The following is a 21,317-nucleotide window of genomic DNA, read 5'->3' on the forward strand; positions in this document are numbered from 1 at the left end:
CTAATGGTCTTCAAAATGATATAATTTTTAAATTGCCTCAGGTTAAACTTTCAAAAGATCCAACGTATGTCCTTTTTAGTCCTGGACCTGGAGGAAGGTATAGGTGGTCTGATTAGCAAGTTTGCAGATGATACTAAGATTGGTGGAGTTGCAGATAGCGAGGAGGACTGTCAGAGAATACAACAAAATATAGATAGATTGGAGAGTTGGGCAGAGAAATGGCAGATGGACTTCCAAAAGGCCTTTGACAAGGTGCCTCACGGGGGACTGCTGAGTAAAATAAGGGCCCATGGTATTCGAGGCAAGGTACTAACATGGATTGACGATTGGCTGTCAGACAGAAGGCAGAGAGTTGGGATAAAAGGTTCTTTTTCGGAATGGCAACCGGTGACAAGTGGTGTCCCGCAGGGTTCAGTGTTGGGGCCACAGCTGTTCTCTTTATATATTAACGATCTAGATGACGGGACTGGGGGTATTCTGGCCAAGTTTGCCGATGATACAAAGATAGGTGGAGGGGCAGGTAGTATTGAGGAGGTGGGGAAGCTGCAGAAAGATTTAGACAGTTTAGGAGAATGGTCCAAGAAGTGGCTGATGAAATTCAACGTGGGCAAGTGCGAGGTCTTGCACTTTGGAAAAAAGAATAGAGGCATGGACTATTTTCTAAACGGTGACAAAATTCATAATGCTAAAGTGCAAAGGGACTTGGGAGTCCTAGTCCAGGATTCTCTAAAGGTAAACTTGCAGGTTGAGTCCGTAATTAAGAAAGCAAATGTAATGTTGTCATTTATCTCAAGAGGCTTGGAATATAAAAGCAGGGATGTAATTCTGAGGCTTTATAAAGCACTAGTTAGGCCCCATTTAGAATACTGTGAGCAATTTTGGGCCCCACACCTCAGGAAGGACATACTGGCACTGGAGCGGGTCCAGCGGAGATTCACACGGATGATCCCAGGAATGGTAGGCCGAACATACGATGAACGTCTGAGGATCGTGGGATTATATTCATTGGAGTTTAGGAGGTTGAGGGGAGATCTAATAGAAACTTACAAGATAATGAATGGCTTGGATAGGATGGACGTAGGGAAGTTGCTCCCATTAGCTGGGGAGACTAGGACGCGGGGGCACAGCCTTAGAATAAAAGGGAGTCACTTTAGAACAGAGATGAGGAGAAATTTCTTCAGCCAGAGTGTGGTAGGTCTGTGGAATTCATTGCCACAGAGGGCAGTGGAGGCCGGGACATTGAGTGTCTTTAAGACAGAAATTGATAAATTCTTGATTTCTCGAGGAATTAAGGGCTATGGGGAGAGAGCGGGTAAATGGAGTTGAAATCAACCATGATTGAATGGTGGAGTGGACTCGATGGGCCGAATGGCCTTACTTCCGCTCCTATGTCTTATGGTCTTATAATCCAGGCAAATGCGAGGTGATGCATTTTGGAAGGTCAAATTCAAGAGCGGACAATATGGTCAATGGAAGGGTCTTGGGGAAAATTGATGTACAGAGAGATCTGGGAGTTCAGGTCCATTGTACCTTGAAGGTGGCAACGCAGGTTGATAGAGTGGTCAAGAAGGCATACACCATGCTTGCCTTCATCGGACGGGGTATTGAGTACAAGAGTTGGCAGGTCATGTTACAGTTGTATAGGACTTTGGTTCGGCCACATTTGGAATACTGCGTGCAGTTCTGGTCGCCACATTACCAGAAGGATGTGGATGCTTTGGAGAGGGTGCAGAGGAGGTTCACCAGGATGTTGCCTGGTATGGAGGGTGCTAGCTATGAAGAAAGGTTGAGTAGATTAGGATTGCTTTCGTTGGAAAGACGGAGGTTGAGGGGGGGACCTGATTGAGGTCTACAAAATTATGAGAGGTATGGACAGGGTGGATAGCACAAAGCTTTTCCCAAGAGTGGGTGTGTCAATTACAAGGGGTCACGATTTCAAGGTGAGAGGGGGAAAGTTTAAGGGGGATGTGCATTGAAAGTTTTTTACGCAGAGGGTGGTGGGTGCCTGGAACGCTTTACCAGCGGAGGTGGTAGAGGCGGGCATGATAGCATCATTTAAGAGGCATCTAGACAGGTATATGAACGGGCGGGGAACAGAGGGAAGTAGACCTTGGAAAATAGGCAACAGGTTTAGATAAAGGATCTGGATCGGCGCAGGCTGGGAGGGCCGAAGGGCCTGTTCCTGTGCTGTAAATTTCTTTGTTCTTTGTTAGTCAAGGTGATTAAATGGAAAAATTTCTAAGAGTCATTTTGGCCGTGTTTGGCGTGGTGTTTCTCAACAGCAATGTTGGTGAGATCACGGCCCATATTTAACTGCAGTTAGTGCCGGAAGTGAACCTCCATGAGCTTCTCGCCATTACTGGCTGTCTCGCTGTCTGATTCGCCAGACTCGCGCCTCAACATCTCACTGATAACAGGGGGGAGCTGCTTTTAAACGCTCCCTCATCACTCACTCCCAGTCAACACACATGCATGGCAGCGCGCAGACCAGTTTCTCGCTTTGAGGGTGCTTGGCTGTCTTTATAATAATGATAATCATTATTAGTGTCACAAGTAGGCTTACATTAACCCTGCAATGAAGTTACTGTGAAAATCGCCCAGTCGCTACACTCCGGTGCCTGTTCGGGTACATAGAGGGAGAATTCAGAATGTCCAATTCACCTAACAAGCACATCTTTCGGGACTTCTGGGAGGATTTTCGCCAAGGGGATCAAGGCCACAAGACACAGAAAGCAGAAGGCCGCCTCCACATCTGATGTTCATCCTGGGACACACCTAGATGTAGCAGTAGGCCACGAAAGATCAAGAAGAGAGAGCATCACAGAGTGGGCACTTTGGGGGGGGGGCATTATGTTGCTAGGTGAATGGAAAAGTAAAACGTGCACTATTAAAGCATGCTACACCTGATATATGTGAAGCCTCTGTCACATTAATCTTCACAGTGAGCCTGCCTGCACCCCCACCCCTTATTGCCCTCCGCTCCCCTCACCCCCCAGGCACAGTGATCCAAGACGAAACACCCCCGATGCAGACCCCGTTCAGAGGATGGGTGTGAGCGTGCCGCCAGCAGAAAGACAGGAGTCAGACTTTGGCATCAATTGAGAAGCACCGGAGCTTTCTTCACAGCGAGTGGTCATCACTCTCCCCTGACAGTGCCGACACAGGCCCATCACCCTGTAAATATATAATACAGACCTATGGAGGGAGGAAGAGGGTAGACAGGTAGGGGGTGTGTGTGAGAGGGGGGGGGTTGGGGTGGAGAATGGGGTTGTGGAATGGGGGTTAGAGGAGATTGGGGGGGGGGAATTATTGATCCACTGGCAGTGCGGACACAGCTCCATCACCCTGGAGTAATGTTATACAAACCCTGGGTGGGTGGAACACGGTTTGTGGAGGGGGGATGGGGTGGTCGGGGAATGGAGGGAAGGAGAGGAATGGGGGGTGTGAGGGGAATGGGAGGGGGAGTAAGCTGATGGACAAGGCCTCATCCTACGAGAATCGGACGATGATGATGGCCTACCTTTCTTCTGGGCTTGCCAGACCCTTGCCGCCACCTGTCATCCATCCTCTTTCCGCTCCTCAGACAAGGCCGCATCTCCCTCCTTCTCCAGCATGGCACCTCGCTGCTGTGCCAGATTGTGGAGGGCACAGTAGACAATCACAAAGTAGAAGGCCTGGAATGATCCAGTTGCATAGAAGATCAGGGCTATTGTGGAGGGATTGCAGTCAGACTTTAAGAGGTGGGATATGCTGCCTTTGTCATTGGCTGGTCACGTCCAGATGGTAAAGATGATGGTATTGCCAATGTATTTGCTTGTGTTCAGAACCTCCAGTTCTTTGTCCTTTTATAAGAAGGTTAATGGGATGATTTTGAGGTTCGTGTGGGCGGTCAAGGCTCTGCGGGCTAGGAGGGTGTTCCTGGAGAGGGATTGCCGGAAGGTGGGGGTTAGCGTTGCCGAACTTGCAGAACTATTTTTGGGCAGCAAACATTGCAATGATTAGGAAATGAGAGTTGGAGGTGCGGACGGTGTAGGAGCAAATGGAGGCGGCCTCGAGTAAAGGGACCATTTTTTTTTAATAAACATTTTATTGAGGTATTTATTGAGGCAACAACAAAATAAACAATGTACATGAAACTATAAACATAGTGCAAAAGCCGTCTCCCTCCCTTACTGGTCCCACCTTTATTAATCCCCTATTCTAAGCTAAACCAACCTCCCCCCCCTTCTGCTGATGATTCATTTTCCGCGAAGAAGTCGACAAACGGTTGCCACCTCCGGGTGAACCCTAACAGTGACCCTCTCAAGGCGAACTTGAGTTTCTCCAAACAGAGAAAGCTAGCCATGTCCGATAGCCAGGTCTCCGACTTGGGGGGCTTTGAGTCCCTCCTAGCTAATAGTATCTGTCTCCGGGCTACCAGGGAAGCAAAGACCAGAACGTTTGCCTCTTTCTTCTCCTGGATTCCCAGGTCTTCCGACACCCCGAAAATCACCACCTCTGGACTCAGCACCACCCTTGTTTTTAACGTTGTGGACAAGATATCTGCAAACCCCTGCCAGAATCCCGTAAGCTTCGGACATGCCCAGAACATGTGGACATGGTTCGCTGGTCCTCCCGTACATTTTGCACACCTGTCTTCCACCCCAAAGAATCTGCTCATCTGGGCCACTGTCATGTGAGCCCGGTGAACGACCTCGAATTGTATCAGGCTGAACCTGGCACATGCTGCAGACGTGTTGACTCTACTCAGTGCATCCGCCCATAGACCATCCTCTATCTCTCCTCCCAGCTCCTCCTCCTAGTTGCGCTTCAGCTCCTCGGTCTGCGTGACTCTGACCCCATAAATTCCTTGTAAATGTCAGAGACACTTCCTTCTCCTACCCACCCTCTGGAAACTACCCTGTCCTGAATCCCCCTTAGCGTTAGGAGTGGGAAGGTTGACACCTGTTTACGTAGGAAGTCCCACACCTGCAGATACCTGAATTTGTTTCCCCTTGCCAACCCAAACTTCTCCTCCAGCGCCCTCATACTCGGAAAGCTCCCCTCTATAAACATATCCCCCATCCTCTCAATCCCTGCTCTCCGCCATATCCGGAACCCCCCATCCATACTTCCCGGGGCAAACTGGTGATTATTACAGATTGGGGACCAGACCGATGCTCCCTCTGCTCCTACATGTCTCTTCCATTGCCCCAGACTCTCAGGGCCGCCACCACTATGGGGCTGGTGGAGTACCGTGCCGGCGGGAACAGCAGAGGCGCAGTTACCAACGCCCCCAGACTGGAGCCCATGCATGAAGCCGCCTCCATTCGCTCCCATGCCGACACTTCCCCCACCACCCACTTCCTGATCATGGCTATATTCGCTGCCCAGTAATAGTTACTACAATTTGGCAGCGCCAGCCCACCCTCTGCCCGACTCCGCTCAAGCATTACCTTTCTTACTCGCGGGGTCTTGCCCGCCCAAACAAAGCCAGAGATCACTTTGTTGACCCATTTAAAAAAGGACTGCGGAATAAAATGGGGAGACATTAAAACACGAACAGGGATCCCGGGAGGGCCGTCATCTTCACCGTCTGTACCCTCCCAGCCAATGACAACGGAACCGCGTCCCACCTCCGAAAATCGTCCTTCATTTGGTCTACTAGTCAGGCCAGATTTAATTTATGCAGCCAGTCCCATTCCCACGCCACTTTAATGCCTAGGTACCTAATGCTTCCCCTTACTGATCTAAACGGCAGCTCCCCCAATCGCCTCGCCTGTCCCCTCGCCTGGACCGCAAACATCTCACTTTTCTCCATATTTAGCTTATACCCCGAAAACCGGCCAAGTTCCCCTAGAATCCTCATAATTTATTCTATCCCCTCTATTGGGTCCGATACATACAGAAGCAGGTCGTCTACATAGAGCGAGACTCTGTGCTCCACCCCCCTCCCTCCGGACCAGCCCCTTCCAGCCCTTTGAGGCTCTCAGAGCAATTGCCAACGGCTCTATAGCTGCGCGAACAACAGTGGGGAGAGGGGGCACCCCTGTCTTGTCCCCCGGTACAGTCTAAAATAGTCTGATGTCCTATTCATCCGTATGCTTGCCACAGGAACCTGACCCAGTCAATAAAGCCCCGGCCAAATCTGAACCGTCCCAGTACCTCCCACAGATAATCCCATTCTACTCGATCAAAAGCCTTTCCTGCATCCATTGCGATCACTACCTTCACCTCCCTACCTTCTGGGGGCATCATGATCACGTTCAACAACCTTCTTACATTGGCCACCAACTGCCTACGCTTAACAAACCCCGTCTGGTCTTCCCAATAACATCTGGAACTCAAACCTCAATCCTGGAGGACAACATTTTGGCCAGCAGTTTGGTATCCACATTCAACAGGGATATCGACCTGTAGGACCCACACAGCTCCGGGTTCTTGTCCCACTTCAGAATCAGCGAAATCATGGCCTGTGACATCGACGGGGGCGGCACCCCTCTTTCCCTTGCCTCATTGAACATCCTTATCAACACCGGGCCCAATATCCTAGAGAACATTTTACAAAACTCCACTGGGTACCCGTCCGGCCCCGGGGTTTTACCCGACTGCATGGCCTTCAGACCCTCCGCTATCTCTTACAACCCGATCGGGGCCCCCAGCCCTTCTACCAGCTCCCTGTCCACCTTTGGGAAATTCAGCCACTCCAAGAAGAGCCTCATCCCCTCCGGCTCCGTAGGGGGTTCCGACCTATACAGCCTACTGTAGAAATCCCTAAACACATTATTCACCCCTGCTGAATCTTCAACCAGGTTCCCATCTCCGTCATTTACTTTCCCTATCTCCCTGGCTGCCTCCCTCCTTCTAAGCTGCTGTGCAAGCATTCATAGAACATAGAACATAGAACAGTACAGCTCAGAACAGGCCCTTCGGCCCTCAATGTTGTGCCGAGCCATAATCACCCTACTCAAACCCACGTATCCACCCTATACCCGTAACCCAACAACCCCCCCTAACCTTACTTTTATTAGGACACTACGGGCAATTTAGCATGTCCAATCCACCTAACCTGCACATCTTTGGACTGTGGGAGGAAACCGGAGCACCCGGAGGAAACCCACGCACACAGGGGGAGGACGTGCAGGCTCCACACAGACAGTGACCCAGCCGGGAATCGAACCTGGGACCCTGGAGCTGTGAAGCATTCTGCTGGTCATCTCTCCATACTCATAGATCGCCGCCCTCACCTTTCTCAGTTGCTCCACCACCCTTTCTGTGGTTAACAAGCCGAACTACACCTGTAGCCTCCGCCGTTCCCTTAAAAGCCATGCCTCAGGGGTCTCCGCATACCTCCTATCAATCTGTAGTATCTGCTTTACCAGGTGGTCCGTCTCTGCCCTGTCCACCTTCTCCCTATGGGCCCGTATCGAGATCAGCTCCCCTCTGACCGCTGCCTTCAGCGCTTCCCAGACAACCGCTGCTGAAATTTCCCCTGTGTCGTTGACCTGCAGGTAGTTGTGAACACATTTCCTCAGTTGCTCGCACACCCCTTCGTCAGCCAAAAGTCCCACATCTAACCTCCAGTGCGGGCGCTGGTTACTGCCTTGACTAACCTGCAGGTCAACCCAGTCCCCCCCCCCCCCCCCCCCCCCCCCCAATCTGCTCCATGAGCTCTTTTAGTTCCTTTACCATTGCTGGCACCCTGTCCATTTTCAAGCTTGACCGGTCCAAGCCAGGGTCAGTAACTGTGTTAAAATCCCCTCCCATGACCAACCTGTGCGAGTCCACTTCCTCAACATCCTCTTCATAAACTCCACATCATCCCAGTTTGGCACATACACATTTACTAATACCACCTGCAACCCCTCCAATTTCTTACTGACCATAACATACCGACTTTCCATATCCGAGACTATTCTACCCGCCTCAAACACCATCCGCTTATTGATCAGGATCGCGACCCCTCTAGTCTTTGAGTCTAGTGCCGAGTGAAAGACCTGACTGACCCAACCTTTCCTCAATCTAATCTGGTCAGCCACTCTAAGGTGCATCTCCTGCAACATTACCACATCCGCCTTGTCCCCTAGAATGCGCGAACACATGTGCCCTCTTGACCGGCCCATTTAACCCTCGAACATTCCAGGTGATCAGCCTAGTTGGGGGGGGGGGGTGATTGCCCCCCACCCTTCGCCGGTCAGTCATCCCCTTTTTTGGGCCCGCCTCCAGCCCATGCTCCGCGCCTCTACCAGCCCATCCCCAGGCAGCCTCCGCAACCAACCTCCTCTCTGTCCCTTAGCCCAAGTTCCTCCCTTGTCAGCAGAACATTTATCCCCCCCCCCAGTAGCAACACTCTGTAACCCAACCCCTCCGTGATCTAGTCTGCCCAGCTAGGTTGGTGGCCCCCATCCCTGTGCCAGATAGTCTCCCACCTTTTGTTCCCTCCCCACCCTTCCCCCCCGCTCATTCAAACATATTCCAACATCAAACAATCCCCACACAATTGCCCAACAGAAAAACACTAAGGTCTAAACAAGCACACCTCCATCCCCCAACAGTGCAAATGAAAACCTTAACTCTGCCACTGGTCCCAAATCAATGCAAAAGGCATTACAAACAGCTTCCACAAAATGAAAAACGAGAAGAACAGAAAAACAAAAAAAAAAACATGACCATTGCAGCAAAGTTCAAAAGTTCTCAGTTCACCACCAGTCCTTTCCTTTTTGCAAAGTCCAGCGCGTCCTCAGGCGACTCGAAATAAAAGTGCTGTTCCTCGTGCATGGCCCAGAGACAGGCCGGATACAAAAGTCCGAACTTCACTTTTTTTTAAAAAAGGATCGACCTAACCTGGTTGAGGCCTGCTCTTCTCCTGGCCACCTCCACACTCAGGTCTTGGTAAACCCGCAGGATACTGTTGTCCTACTTACAGATCCGTGTCTGCTTGTCCCACTGTAGAATACACTCCTTATCCAAGTACCTGTGGAATCTCACCACCATTGCCCATGGGGGGTCTCTCATTCGTGGCTTCCTCGCGAGTGCTGTGCGAGCCCTGTCCACCTACAAGGGCCGGAGAATGCCCCATCCCCCAGCAGCTTCTCAAACATGTCTGCGATGTATGCCCCAGCGTTCGCTCCTTCAGACCCCTCTGGGAGCCCAACGATTCTCAAGTTCTGCCGGCGGGACCTATTCTCTAGGTCCTCCACCTTCTCTAGGAGCTTCTTCTGCTGGTCTCTCAGCATCTCCACCTCCAGCTCCACCGCAGTTTGATGTTCCTCCTGTTCAGCCAGCGCCTTCTCTACCTTCTGGATCGCCCAATCTTGGCCGTCCAATCTAAGCTCCAGACACTCAAGTGACTCTTTTATCGGGTCAAAGCAGTCCTGTTTTTGCTTAGCAAAGCCTTCCTGAATAACTTGCATCAGCTGCTCCGTTGACTGCTGGGTCGACAAACCAGAGGTCTGGTCCTCCGCCATGCTGTCTCCTGCTGCAGCTTCAGCCCAAGCCTTCTCTGTCTTTCTGTTTCTGCCTTTACGAGCGCTTCTAATCCTTCTCTCCATGCACAGATGTGGGAATCCAGTACACAATTGCTTCTGTTACCAGTTTTACAATTCAAGCCCGGTAGAAAATTGTGGGAAAAGGTCTAAAAGTCCAACCCGAGCGGGAGCCACCAAATGTGCGACATACTCCTTCATAGCCACCACCAGACGTAAAGGGACCAGTTTGAGGCCATTATTGCTGGCACCCCTTCTGTTCTTGCCTGCCATGTATTCCATGAGCCTGGTGGTGCTATCAGTGTTGAGGGTGTGGAACCAGTGCCGGCAGCATTTAGAATGGAAGACATGTCCCTATGGGTGCCGATCTGCATTAACCTTCCTAAAAAAGGAGCGGCGCCAACCCCTCTGGCGTCTCCGCACTTCCAGGGGCTGTTGGCGTCGAGTGGTTGGCACTGGTTCTCCCGCTGGCATGGGGACTTAGTCCCCAGAAGGGAGAATCCCGCTGATAATGTCAAATATTTTGGGAGTGGCTCCGGATCTGGAGGTGGCAATACTTGGAGTTTTGGAGGATCCGAGAGTGCAGGTTGGAAGAGAGGCCGATGTATTGGCCTTTGCCTCCCTGATAACCAGAGACAGATTTTGTTGGGCTAGCGGGTCTCAGAGTCGACGAGTGTAGGGGTGTGGGTGAGCGATTTGGCAGAGTTCCTGCAGTTAGATAAAATCAAGTTCTCCATTGCGGGGCAAAGGAGGGGTTCACCTCGAGGTGGAAGCTGTTCATCGACTTCTTTAAGGAGTATTGAGCCGTCAGTTCAGGTTGGGTTAAAATTACAAAATAAGGGGGCAGGCGCCAGGGTAGCAGCGATTAGAGTCGGGGAATGTGTGTCAGGATGTTTAGGCTGTTTGCTGTTGCCGCGGTTGTTTTTTGTGTTTTTTCTTCTTTGCTGTGTATATATTCGAAACTGCCTCCAATAAAATGTTTTTCAAAAAAAAGATCAGTGCTGCGGTGACCTTCACAGCCACCGAGAGCCGTTGTACTCCTCCTCCATGGGGTGCCAAGTCCACGTGATCGTGGCACGGGTGCCGCACTGTCTCTTTGTTGAGACGCAGGCTCCTGCGGCACATGCTGTCTGTCATCTCCTCAAAAGACCCAACACGCCTGTACACCTTGGGCTATCGCTGGTGCCCCTCTCTTGGTTCCTCCTCAGTCTGATGGGTGGCAGCCGGGTCTTCAGGGTGTGCGGCGGTCCCCTGCGCAAAGGGTGCCACCTCCAACCTGCGATGAGGCTGCTGCCTTTTCCAGCCTCTGGCCACCTCAGCTGTCACCAACACTGCGAGGGCAGCCTCTGTGTGTGTCTGTGTGTGTATCTGTCTGTCTCTGGGAGCTGTTCACTGTAGATTTGGGAATACTGTATATCATGGGAGAACTTCCAAAGCGAATATTGGGAGAGGAAAAAGATGATTTAAGTGTTTTTCCTAAGTACTTTAAAGTCCAAAATCACAGGAGACCTTAAGTACTTTGTGGAAAATTTATTATTATTATTTATTCTGTGCTAATTCCAGAATGAATCAGTGCACTTTTGTCCGACTGGATAGTTCTTATATATTTTGCTAATTAAATGAAAATTAGAAATGCAACCACAGTTGAGGCCTTGTTGCCAATGCCAATAAATTATCAGGGTGAAACGTTTGAAGAAACTTGAGGTGATATTAAAAAAAAAACCAAGATGAAATCAAAATGCTGGCAATAGAGGAGATCTGACAGTTTCTAAAGAGAAAAGACAAGGTCCAGTTCAGATTTACACCCTTCAAGGTAACTCTCTGTCTTTCAATGAGGAGTACAAACCCAAAATATTAATTTCTTCTCACCTTGTTTGCCCCTTTTTGCCAATGCCATTTAAATATTTTCCAATGCTGACAGACCTACTCTGAACTTTCAAAATATTCTGTTTTGGCTCAAGCTCATGGTGGTGAATATTGCCGGGAATCAAAATGGCTTGAGCTTTTGCAGGATATTACCTGGCAAGCATTTGACTGCCCACTTCACCATGCACTCAATGTCCTCTTTGGAAACAATACTGTGGAGCTATACCTCACAAATGCTTCACAAGGGCAGCATGGTGGCACAGTGGTAGCACTGCAGTCTCATGGCGCCGAGGTCTCAGGTTCGATCCCGGCTCTGGGTCACTGTCTGTGTGCAGTTTGCATATTCTCCCCGTGTTTGCATGGGTTTCGTCCCCACACACCAAAGATGTGCAAGGTAGGTGGATTGATGGACTGAATTGGAAAAAATGAATTGGGTTCTTTAAATTTATTTTTAAAAATTAAAAAAAAACAAATGCTTCACAGAAGGGTACTCAAATCTCTAAGGACTCCAGACGGCAACACAGTTCCTCAGTAGACTGGAGCTCCGTGTTGTACCATACAGTAGGAGAATATAAGACTGGACCCATACTTACTCATGTTTTTGGGGGATAAAAAACTATTGTGACACAGTGGATAACACTAATTAGTCTGAAGTATTTCAATTTAATTATGTTGTAGGCTCTATCCGATGCTTTAAGAAAGCAGAATGTTTCTTGCGTGTCTCACAATTTTGAAAGCGCAGAGTCAATGAAAAAATCTCATCCTGAAGAACTGAAAACGCAAATTGAGGTCCTAAAGCAACAGGTAATAAATAACACATTGAATGTTTTTCAAGTAATTGTAACTCATTACGATTTATGGAGTTTAGAAAAACCTGATACATTGTTTTGTTTATATTTATTTCTTAAGTATTCTATTTTTTTAAACTCTTATTCTTTTCAAATCCTTCCATGGGCGCACTGTTATAATGTCCCACAGAACCAACAGCTCTCCTCCAATTCTGGCCTCCTGTGCATCCCTGATTTTCATCTTCAGCATTGGTGGCCATTCTTAGCTCCTCCCTAAACCACTCCACCTCTCTCTCCACCTTTTAAGATGCTCCTTTAAATCTACCTCTATGACCAAGCGTTTGGTCATCTGTTCTAACATCTCCTTCCGCGGTTCACTGTCAATTTTATTTTTACAGGACTTCTGTGAAGCACTTTCAGATGTTTTACTCCTTTTTTGGCTTGATTCCCACAGAGATCAAAAATTTATCCAACCAAGCCATGAATATACTCAATAACCCTCTGGGCTCGATTCAGAATCACAGAATACTACAGTGTAGAAGAGGCCCTTCGGCCCATCGAGTCTGCACCGACACATGAAAGACCCTGACCTGTCAATTTATCCCACTTGCCAGTACTTGGCCCATAGCCTTGAATGTTATGGCTAAATAAACATCCCTTTATAGATTTGCTTCCTTTGAGATATGAGCAATGGCGTCAGCATTGGTGAACAACATTTGGAAGTCAATGAACCTTGAATGTGCCCATCTTTAATTGTATTCACATGCATTTGACATTCTGATTTTTCTTGGTAAATTGGTGACAGGAGTGAATGGTAATGTGTCCGACCTCCTTGGCTACCCGCGGAAAATGTTTCAGTTTTTTTTTTGCAGCCTGGACTCCATTTGGCTTTTTAGTTCAGATTGTGTCAAGTTTGATTTCCCTATTTGGGGTCTTGAACACATTATGTCCTCCACATTTTAGCTTCTAATTTAGAATTTCATAGCTACGGCCTTGCACTTCATTTTCCCTCCTTGACCACATCAAGAAAGCGATGTGTGTTCTGGGATATGTATCTGAAAAAGCTTTGTGTTCTTTCTTCTGTGGACAATCAGGAATGTTGACCAGAAATAGTTAATCCAAATTATATCCCTGAGCTCTTAAAATGTTTGGGGTTCTGTTAAAGGTGCAGATATTTGAAGAGGACTTTCAGAGAGAAAGATGTGACCGGGAAAGAATGAATGAAGAGAAAGAAGAACTGAAGAAAAACATTGAGCACCTACAGTCAAAACTTACTTCACTTAACACAAGGGTATTACCATAGAAACTGCCTTTCTACATTTCATTTGTTTCAATATTTACTACTATTTTAAATAAATGACTGCTTCATGTTCCACTTGCTTATTTATTTGTTTGATTCTGCAGCTTTAGCTGAGGGAATTTTTACTTTTTATTTCACAGCTTAAGACTTATGAGGAAGACTTTATGAAGGAAAGGAAAGAAAAGGATTTACTGGGGAAGAAACTGAAAAAGCAGGTACGGGACCGTATTATTGAATGTGTATCATATGAAACCTTTGCTAATTAAAATGGTGCCTAGAAAAAGAACTGTAAATTCTGAAATTTGTTAGGTGGATCTTACTTGAACATAAAACTTTGTGTTGCTCGCCATTGTCCACTTAGAAAGGAATATGAAATCGAATATACAGGAGTCACTAAGTTTGAGGATAAATGTATCTGAGTGTCACTTAAACACAACTAACAGTTTATCTCCTATCTGTTCTGATCTTGGAGCAACTTGTGTGGGAAAGTGCCTTCGAGGGGTGTGACAAATAAGAAGCAGTTTTGTTTTGATCTGATAGCTGAGCTCTCATTCTAATGCAATACGTGAGATTTCAAACAGTACATCCTTAGCCTGCACCCATTTTGTTTCATGTTTGTGATGTGTGCCTTAGCGGCAGGCGCTAAACAAGTTCTAACTCACCAATGACAAATATATACAGACTTTGTGATGAATTCAGTTATCAAGCCTGTAATTATTGAATGAGATGGGTTATTATGAAACTCTAATAAGCCTTGGTAACCGACCAAAAGCCGTCAAAATAAAGGAACAGGTAACCACTCAGACTGTAATTGAATTGAAAAATACTCAGATATTAATTTGATCTTTCTGCCAAAGCCAATATGTAGACAAGGGGGGGAGTTTATCGACAACAGTTCACAGTAGAAAATGATGACTTTTAAAACATAATTCAAACTTCCAGTTAATAGCTGAACAGATAATATAACAAGATTCAAAGCAAATTACTGCGGATGCTGGAATCTGAAACCAAAAAGAAAATGCTGGAAAACCTCAGCAGGTCTGGCAGCATCTGTAGGGAGATAAAAGAGCTAACATTTAGAGTCCAGATGATCTTTTGTCAGAGCTACAGACAGAGAAATTGGGAAATATTTATACTATGGAGTGAGAATAAAAACGAGTCATAGCCACCGAAACATAGGGAAACAGGGTGCTAATAGCACAATCGCTTCACAGCTCCAGGGTCCCAGGTTCGATTCAGGCTTGGGTCGCTGTCTGTGTGGAGTCTGCACATCCTCCCTGTGTGTGCGTGGGTTTCCTCCGGGTGCTCCAGTTTCCTCCCACAGTCCAAAGATGTGCAGGTTAGGTGGATTGGCCATGATAAATTGCCCTTAGTGTCCAAAATTGCCCTTAGTGTTGGGTGGGGTACTGGGTTATGGGGATAGGGTGGAGGTGTTGACCTTGGGTAGGATGCTCTTTCCAAGAGCCGGTGCAGACTCGATGGGCCGAATGGCCTCCTTCTGCACTGTAAATTCTATGTAAAAAAAAAAGCATGGGGAAAGAGTGCTAACGGCAGTCCCCAGAGAGCCAACACTAAGAGGGAAATGGAAAACAGTGAAGGTGGATAGTGGGGGAAGGACATATGAACATAACAAGATTTCACATTTCAAAGTGTTTACTCTAACAAACAGACTAAACACACTATTGACTAAACATTATTTTTGTAGGCAACTTATACTTTCAAGTACAGTTAGTTTTAGCATAATTGGAAAACCAATAGGCTTTCTTCTGTCTAGCGGGAACCACCAGGGAGGCCACTTAATTGAATAGAGAGATGACTAGTCACAATGGCTGCAACGATGGCAACAGTTTCCCCCACTCTCGACAACCACCCACACCTCACCGGGGCCTTGAACTCCCCTCCCCATTTATCCTACTGCAGAGATGGCACCAACGCTGCGCCTCTTGGCTGGGTGCAATCCAAGCCATGGCCACTGTTGCCAGTGATGCTGGGACTGAAGAACAGCGATTGGCCAGCAGCTCTTGGAAAATGACCTTGTCCCTTGAAGGGGTAAGAGCCCCAGTGGCAGCTCATTAGTCACAAGATGGTCATAAAATACGGCCAGGCCTTCCTTAAATTACCATGATGTGGAGATGCTGGCGTTGGACTGGGGTGAGCACAGTAAGAAGTCTTACAACACCAGGTTAAAGTCCAACGTTTGTTTCAAACACTAGCTTTCGGAGCACTGCTCCTTCCTCGGGTGAATCCTCAGGTGAAGGAGTAGTGCTCCGAAAGCTAGTGTTTGAAACAAACATGTTGGACTTTAACTTGGTGTTGTAAGACTTCTTACTTAAATTACCATGGCGGAGTTGTCTCCGGTTTTCTGGTTCATATTCACCTCAACAAAAAAACATCCGATTTATTCTTTTTGCCTTAAAACTAGACCTCAGATTTTCTCTGTCAGAACAACTTGAGAGACCTTTAAAAATGATCATTCACTCCCTCCACCACAAACATTCACTCCTCCACCACTGACGTACAGTAGCAGCAGTGTGTACCATCTACAAGATTCACGGGAGGAACTCACCAAAGCTCCTTAGGCAGCACCTTCCAAATCCATGACTGCTACTATCTAGATTGGGACAAGGGCAGAAGATACATGGGAACGCCACCATAGAACATAGAACATAGAACGATACAGCGCAGTACAGGCCCTTCGGCCCTCGATGTTGCACCGACATGGAAAAAAACTAAAGGCCATCTAACCTACACTATGCCCTTATCATCCATATGCTTATCCAATAAATTTTTAAATGCCCTCAATGTTGGCGAGTTCACTACTGTTGCAGGTAGGGCATTCCACGGCCTCACCACTCTTTGCGTAAAAAACCCACCTCTGACCTCTGTCCTATATCTATTACCCCTCAATTTAAGGCTATGTCCCCTCGTGCTAGCCACCTCCATCCGCGGGAGAAGGCTCTCGCTGTCCACCCTATCTAACCCTCTGATCATTTTGTATGCCTCTATTAAGTCACCTCTTAACCTTCTTCTCTCTAACGAAAACAACCTCAAGCCCATCAGCCTTTCCTCATAAGATTTTCCCTCCATACCAGGCAACATCCTGGATATTCAGCTCAAAGTCACTCACCATCCTGACTTGGAAATAAATCTCAGTTCCTCCACTATCACTGGGTCAAAATCCTGGAATTCCCTCCCTAATAGTTCAGTGGGTGTGCCTACAACTCATAGGCTGCAGCAGATCAAGAAGGCAGCTCATCACCGCCTTCTCAAGGGCAATTAGGGATGGGCAACATGTGCTAACCCAGCAAGCAAAGCCCATATCGTGTGAAGTGAATATATAAAAAAGTTGCATCTCAACACAGAAAAGGTGGAACCTTAAAAATGTTATGGTCTACCTCTGATGGTAGAATTTCTAATGTTAGATAAACGCAAATTACTACGGATGCTGGAATCTGAAACAAAAACAGAAAATGCTGGACAATCACTGCAGGTCTGACAGCGTCTGTGGAAAGAAATGGAGCTAACGTTTCGAGTCTCAATAACTCTGTCTGGTTTAGCTGGTTTAGCTCACTCAGCTAAATCGCTGGCTTTTAAAGCAGGCCAGCAGCACGGTTCGATTCCCGTACCAGCCTCCCCGGACAGGCGCCGGAATGTGGCGACTAGGGGCTTTTCACAGTAACTTCATTGAAGCCTACTCGTGACAATAAGCGATTTTCATTTCATTTAGGGGCTGGTTTAGCTCACTGGGCTAAATCGCTGGCTTTTAAAGCAGGCCAACAGCACGGTTCAATTCCCGTACCAGCCTCCCAGACAGGCGCCGGAATGTGGCGACTAGGGGCTTTTCACAGTAACTTCATTGAAGTCTACTCGTGACAATAAGCGATTTTCATTTTTTCATTTCATTTCACCCTGTCAAAGCCAAAGAGAACTGGAAATAGGGTCAGATTTATACAGTTATTGGTGGTGGCGGGGGGGGGGGGGGGGGGGCTGGAGCAGTGGGGCTGGAGCAGTGGGGCTGGATAGGGGGCCAGCAATAGGTGGAGATTGATTAAAAATGCCGTGGACAGCAAGACAATGGGAATGTAAATGGCAGTGATTAAGACTAAGAAGGGTGCAGATAGTGGCACATAAAGAGATTAGAATGTGTGAATGGAAGAAACAAAGGTGTGTCAAAGGGCAACTAGGAACAGTTGGCCCAAGTGGAGTGGGGGGAGGGGGCGGGATAATGGGGAGGGGAAAACAGTTCAATGGAAGAAATGTAAATAATTGGATGGAAATAAAAATGGGGTGAAGGCAGAGGAGAGAGTTCACAGTCTGAAGTTGTTGAACTCAGTGTTTAGTCCAGAAGGCTGTAATGAGTCTAATCGGAAGATGAGGTGCTGTTCCTCCAGTTTGCACTGGGCTTCACTGGAACATTGCAGCAGGCCAAGGATGGACGTGAGAGCAGGATTGTGAGTGAAATGGCAAGCAACAGGAAAGTCTGGGTTCTGCTTGCAGATGGCTGGGAGGTGTTCTGTAAAGCGGTCACCCAGTCAGTGTCTCGTCTCTCCAATGTAGACCAGACCGCTTGGGGGCAGAAAATGCAATAGACCAGATTGAGGAGGTGTACGTGAAGCGTTGCCTCACTTGAAAAGTGTGTTTAGGGACTGAAATGGTGAGGAGTGAGAAGGTAAAGGGGCAGGTGTTACACCTTCTGCGATTGCATGGGAAGGTGCCATGGGAAGAGGGTGAGGTGTTGGGGGTGATGGAGGTGTGGACCAGGGTATCCCGGAGGAGCGGTCCCTGTGAAATTCTGACAGGGAGAGTGAAGGGAAGATGTCTTTGGTGGTGGAATCATGCTGGAGTTGGCAGAGGATGATTCTTTGATTGCGGAGGCTGGTGGGGTGAAAAGTGAGGACAAGGCAGACCCTATCCTGGTTCTGGGAGGGAGGGGAGGGGGTAAGAGCAGAGGTGTGGGAAATGGGCCGGACACGGTTGAGAGCCTTGTTGACCATAATGGTGGAAAACCACGATTAAGGAAGAATGAAGACATGTCAACAACACCATTTTGGAAAGTAGCATCATCAGAACAGATGCAACTGAGGCGAAGGAACTGGGAGAATGGGATGGATTCCTTCCAGGGTGTGGAGTGTGAAGAGCTGTAGTCCAGGTAGCTGTGGGAGTCAGTGGGTTTGTAATGGATATTAGTGGACAATCTATCCCCAGAAAGTGAAATAGAAAGGTCAAGGAAGGGAAGGGACGTGTCGGGGATGGACCATGTGAAGGTGATAGAGGGGTGGGAATTGGAAACAAAATGAATACATTTTTCCAGGTCCAGGCGGGAACATGAAGCAGCACCAAAACAGTCGTCGATAAAAGTGTTGTGGGATGGTGCCGGAGTAGGACTGGAACAAGGAATGTTCCACATGCCCATAAAGAGACAGGCAAAACTGGGACCCATACGGGTACCCATAGCCACAACCTTTGAGGAAATGAGACATGTTAAAAGAGAAATTGTTCAGTGAAAGAATAGGTTCAGCCAGATGGAGGAGAGTGGTGGTGGACGGGGATTGTTCAGGTCTCTGTTTGAGGAAGAAGCGGAGAGCCCTCACACCATCCTGGTGGGAAATAGAGGTATGGGGGGGATTGGACATCCATGGTGAAGAGGAGGGGGTTAGGGCTGGGGAACTGGAAGTTGTTGATATTATGTAGGGCATCGGAGAAATCACAGATGTAGGGAGGAAGGGACTGGACAAGAGGAGAGAGGATGGAGTCAAGATTGGAAGAAATGTGTTTGGTGGGGCAGAAGCAAGGTGACGTGATGGGCCGATCGGGACAGTCCTGTGTGTGGATTTTGGGGAGGAGGTAGAAGCGGGCTGTCTGGGTTTGGGAGACTATGAGGTTGGAAGCTGTGGAGGGAAGATCTCTAGAGGAGATGAGGTCAGTGACAGTTCTGGAAACAATCGCTTGATGCTCGTGGTGGGGTCATGGTCCAGGGGAAGGTGATAGAAAGTGTCTGAGAGTTGCCGCTCAGCCTCTGGGAGGTAGAGGTCAGTACGCCAGACAACAACCCCACCCTCGTTGGCAGGTTTGATGTCAAAGTCAGGGTTGGACCTGAGAGAGTAGAGCGCAGCAAATTCAGAAGGCGACAGATTAGAGCGGGTGAAAGGAGCAGAGAAATTGAAACAGTCGATGTCACGCGACATTGTGAATTGTGCTGTCTCTGCAACTAGATGCCTTCTAAACTTACTGCAAACACTAGAAATTTACAGACCGAACAATGGGTGACTGTAAGTTGTAAATTTTGAAAACCCCAGTTTTGTACGGGATGCTGTGTATCTGCAGGTGCTGTGCAGCCTTAGTATCGCAAAGCTAAGTGGTCTTTCTGCCTTTGCTATCAACGGAATCAGTTGGCATATGCTTGGTGCAAAAGATAATAATTCAACAGCATATAACTGCAGCATTAAACCATCTGCCAATATCTCTGTTTTGCAAAAGTCGCCCACAGAAGATGGTAATCTGTTGATCACCTGCCTCAAGATAGTAAGTCTTTATCAGTACAATGTGCTGGTGATTCTCAGTTTCTATTGACATTTACTTTTCCTTTTTTATTTTTTGGTTGAGTAAAAGCCAGAAAACACTACAGAAGGACAGATAAAGTTCAGCATCAGCAGTGTACTAAAATGAATCTGTTAAAACCAGACACCTCACAGTCTATCTTACTCCCACTCTCACAAAGCCGAAAGTGCATAAAATAGTTACGTTGTTTTGCCAAGTAAGGGAACCTGATAGAATCTTTGACCCTGATCTTTACTGGGGCAGGATTTCTAAGTGGTGGGGAGGAGTTCTGGAGCAAGTAAATGTCAAGGGATTTTAGCTTCATAGCGTGCACAATTTTTATTTAACAGGGTCTTTGCCAGGAAGCCAGCTTGGGGAGGCGGTGACATTGTGGTAATGTCACTGAACTAGCAATTCAGAGGCCCAGGCTAATGCTCTGGAAACATGGGTTCAAATCACACCATGGCACCTGGTGGGATTTAAATGCAATTACTATATCTGGAACTAAAAGCTAATCTCAGTAATGGTACCACAAAACCAATGCCGATTGTGGTAAAAACCCACCCGGTTCACTAATGTCCTTCAGGGGAGGTCATCTGCCGTCCTTACCTAGTCTGCCTTACTCATGGCTCCAGACCTACAGCAATGTGGTTAATTATTAACTTCCCTCTGAAATGAAACAGCCTAGCAAGCCACTCAGTTGTACCAAAGACCCAGACACCACTATCACCATTCCTGGAAATGTCCTGTCTCACTGGCAGCACAGTGAGTAGCACTACTGCCTCACAACGCCAGGGATCGGGGTACAATTCCCGCCATGGGTCATTGTCTGTGTGGAGTCTGTACGTTCTCCCCGTTGCTGTTTCCTCCGGGTGCTCCGGTTTCCTCCCACAGTCCAAAGATGTACAGGTTAGGTGGATTGGCCATGCTATATCGCCCCTTAATTCCAAAAGATTTGGTGGGTTTATTAAGTTATGGAGATAAGGTGTGGGCATGGGCGTAGGTAGGGTGCTCTTTCAGAGGGCTGGTAGAGACTCAATGGGCCAAATGGCCTCCTTCTGCACTGTATGAATTCTATGATTCTGTGATTTTATGACAGACCCACCAGATGTGGTGTCACAATGGTAAACAGTGAGGAGGGAGTTGCTCTGGAAGTCTTCAACGTCGACTCTAGGCCCCATGATGCCTCATAGCATCAGGTGAAACATGGGCAAGGAAACCACCCGCTGGTTAGCACATACTGTCCCCCTCAGCTGATGAATCAGTATGCCTCCATGTTGAACTCCATTTTGAGAAAACACTGAGGGTGGCAAGGATGCAGAATGTACTCTGGGTGAGGGACTTCAATGTCTTCACCAAGAG

General features: G+C 47.8%; 1 protein-coding gene across 10 annotated transcripts in view; it reads left to right on the forward strand.

The window, feature by feature from the left end:
• LOC119963155 (TNFAIP3-interacting protein 1-like) overlaps positions 1–21,317 on the forward strand; it is a 54,870-nt gene that overhangs the window by 18,684 nt on the left and 14,869 nt on the right. For all 10 annotated transcript variants that reach the window (XM_038791824.1, XM_038791829.1, XM_038791826.1 and 7 more), the window contains 3 exons: positions 12,009–12,134; positions 13,284–13,409; positions 13,559–13,633. In XM_038791824.1, coding sequence (XP_038647752.1) covers positions 12,009–12,134; positions 13,284–13,409; positions 13,559–13,633 — 327 coding nt within the window. The remainder of the gene's footprint in view (positions 1–12,008; positions 12,135–13,283; positions 13,410–13,558; positions 13,634–21,317) is intronic.

This window comes from Scyliorhinus canicula, chromosome 3, assembly GCF_902713615.1.
Source record: "Scyliorhinus canicula chromosome 3, sScyCan1.1, whole genome shotgun sequence".
NCBI classification, from domain to species: Eukaryota; Metazoa; Chordata; class Chondrichthyes; order Carcharhiniformes; family Scyliorhinidae; genus Scyliorhinus; species Scyliorhinus canicula.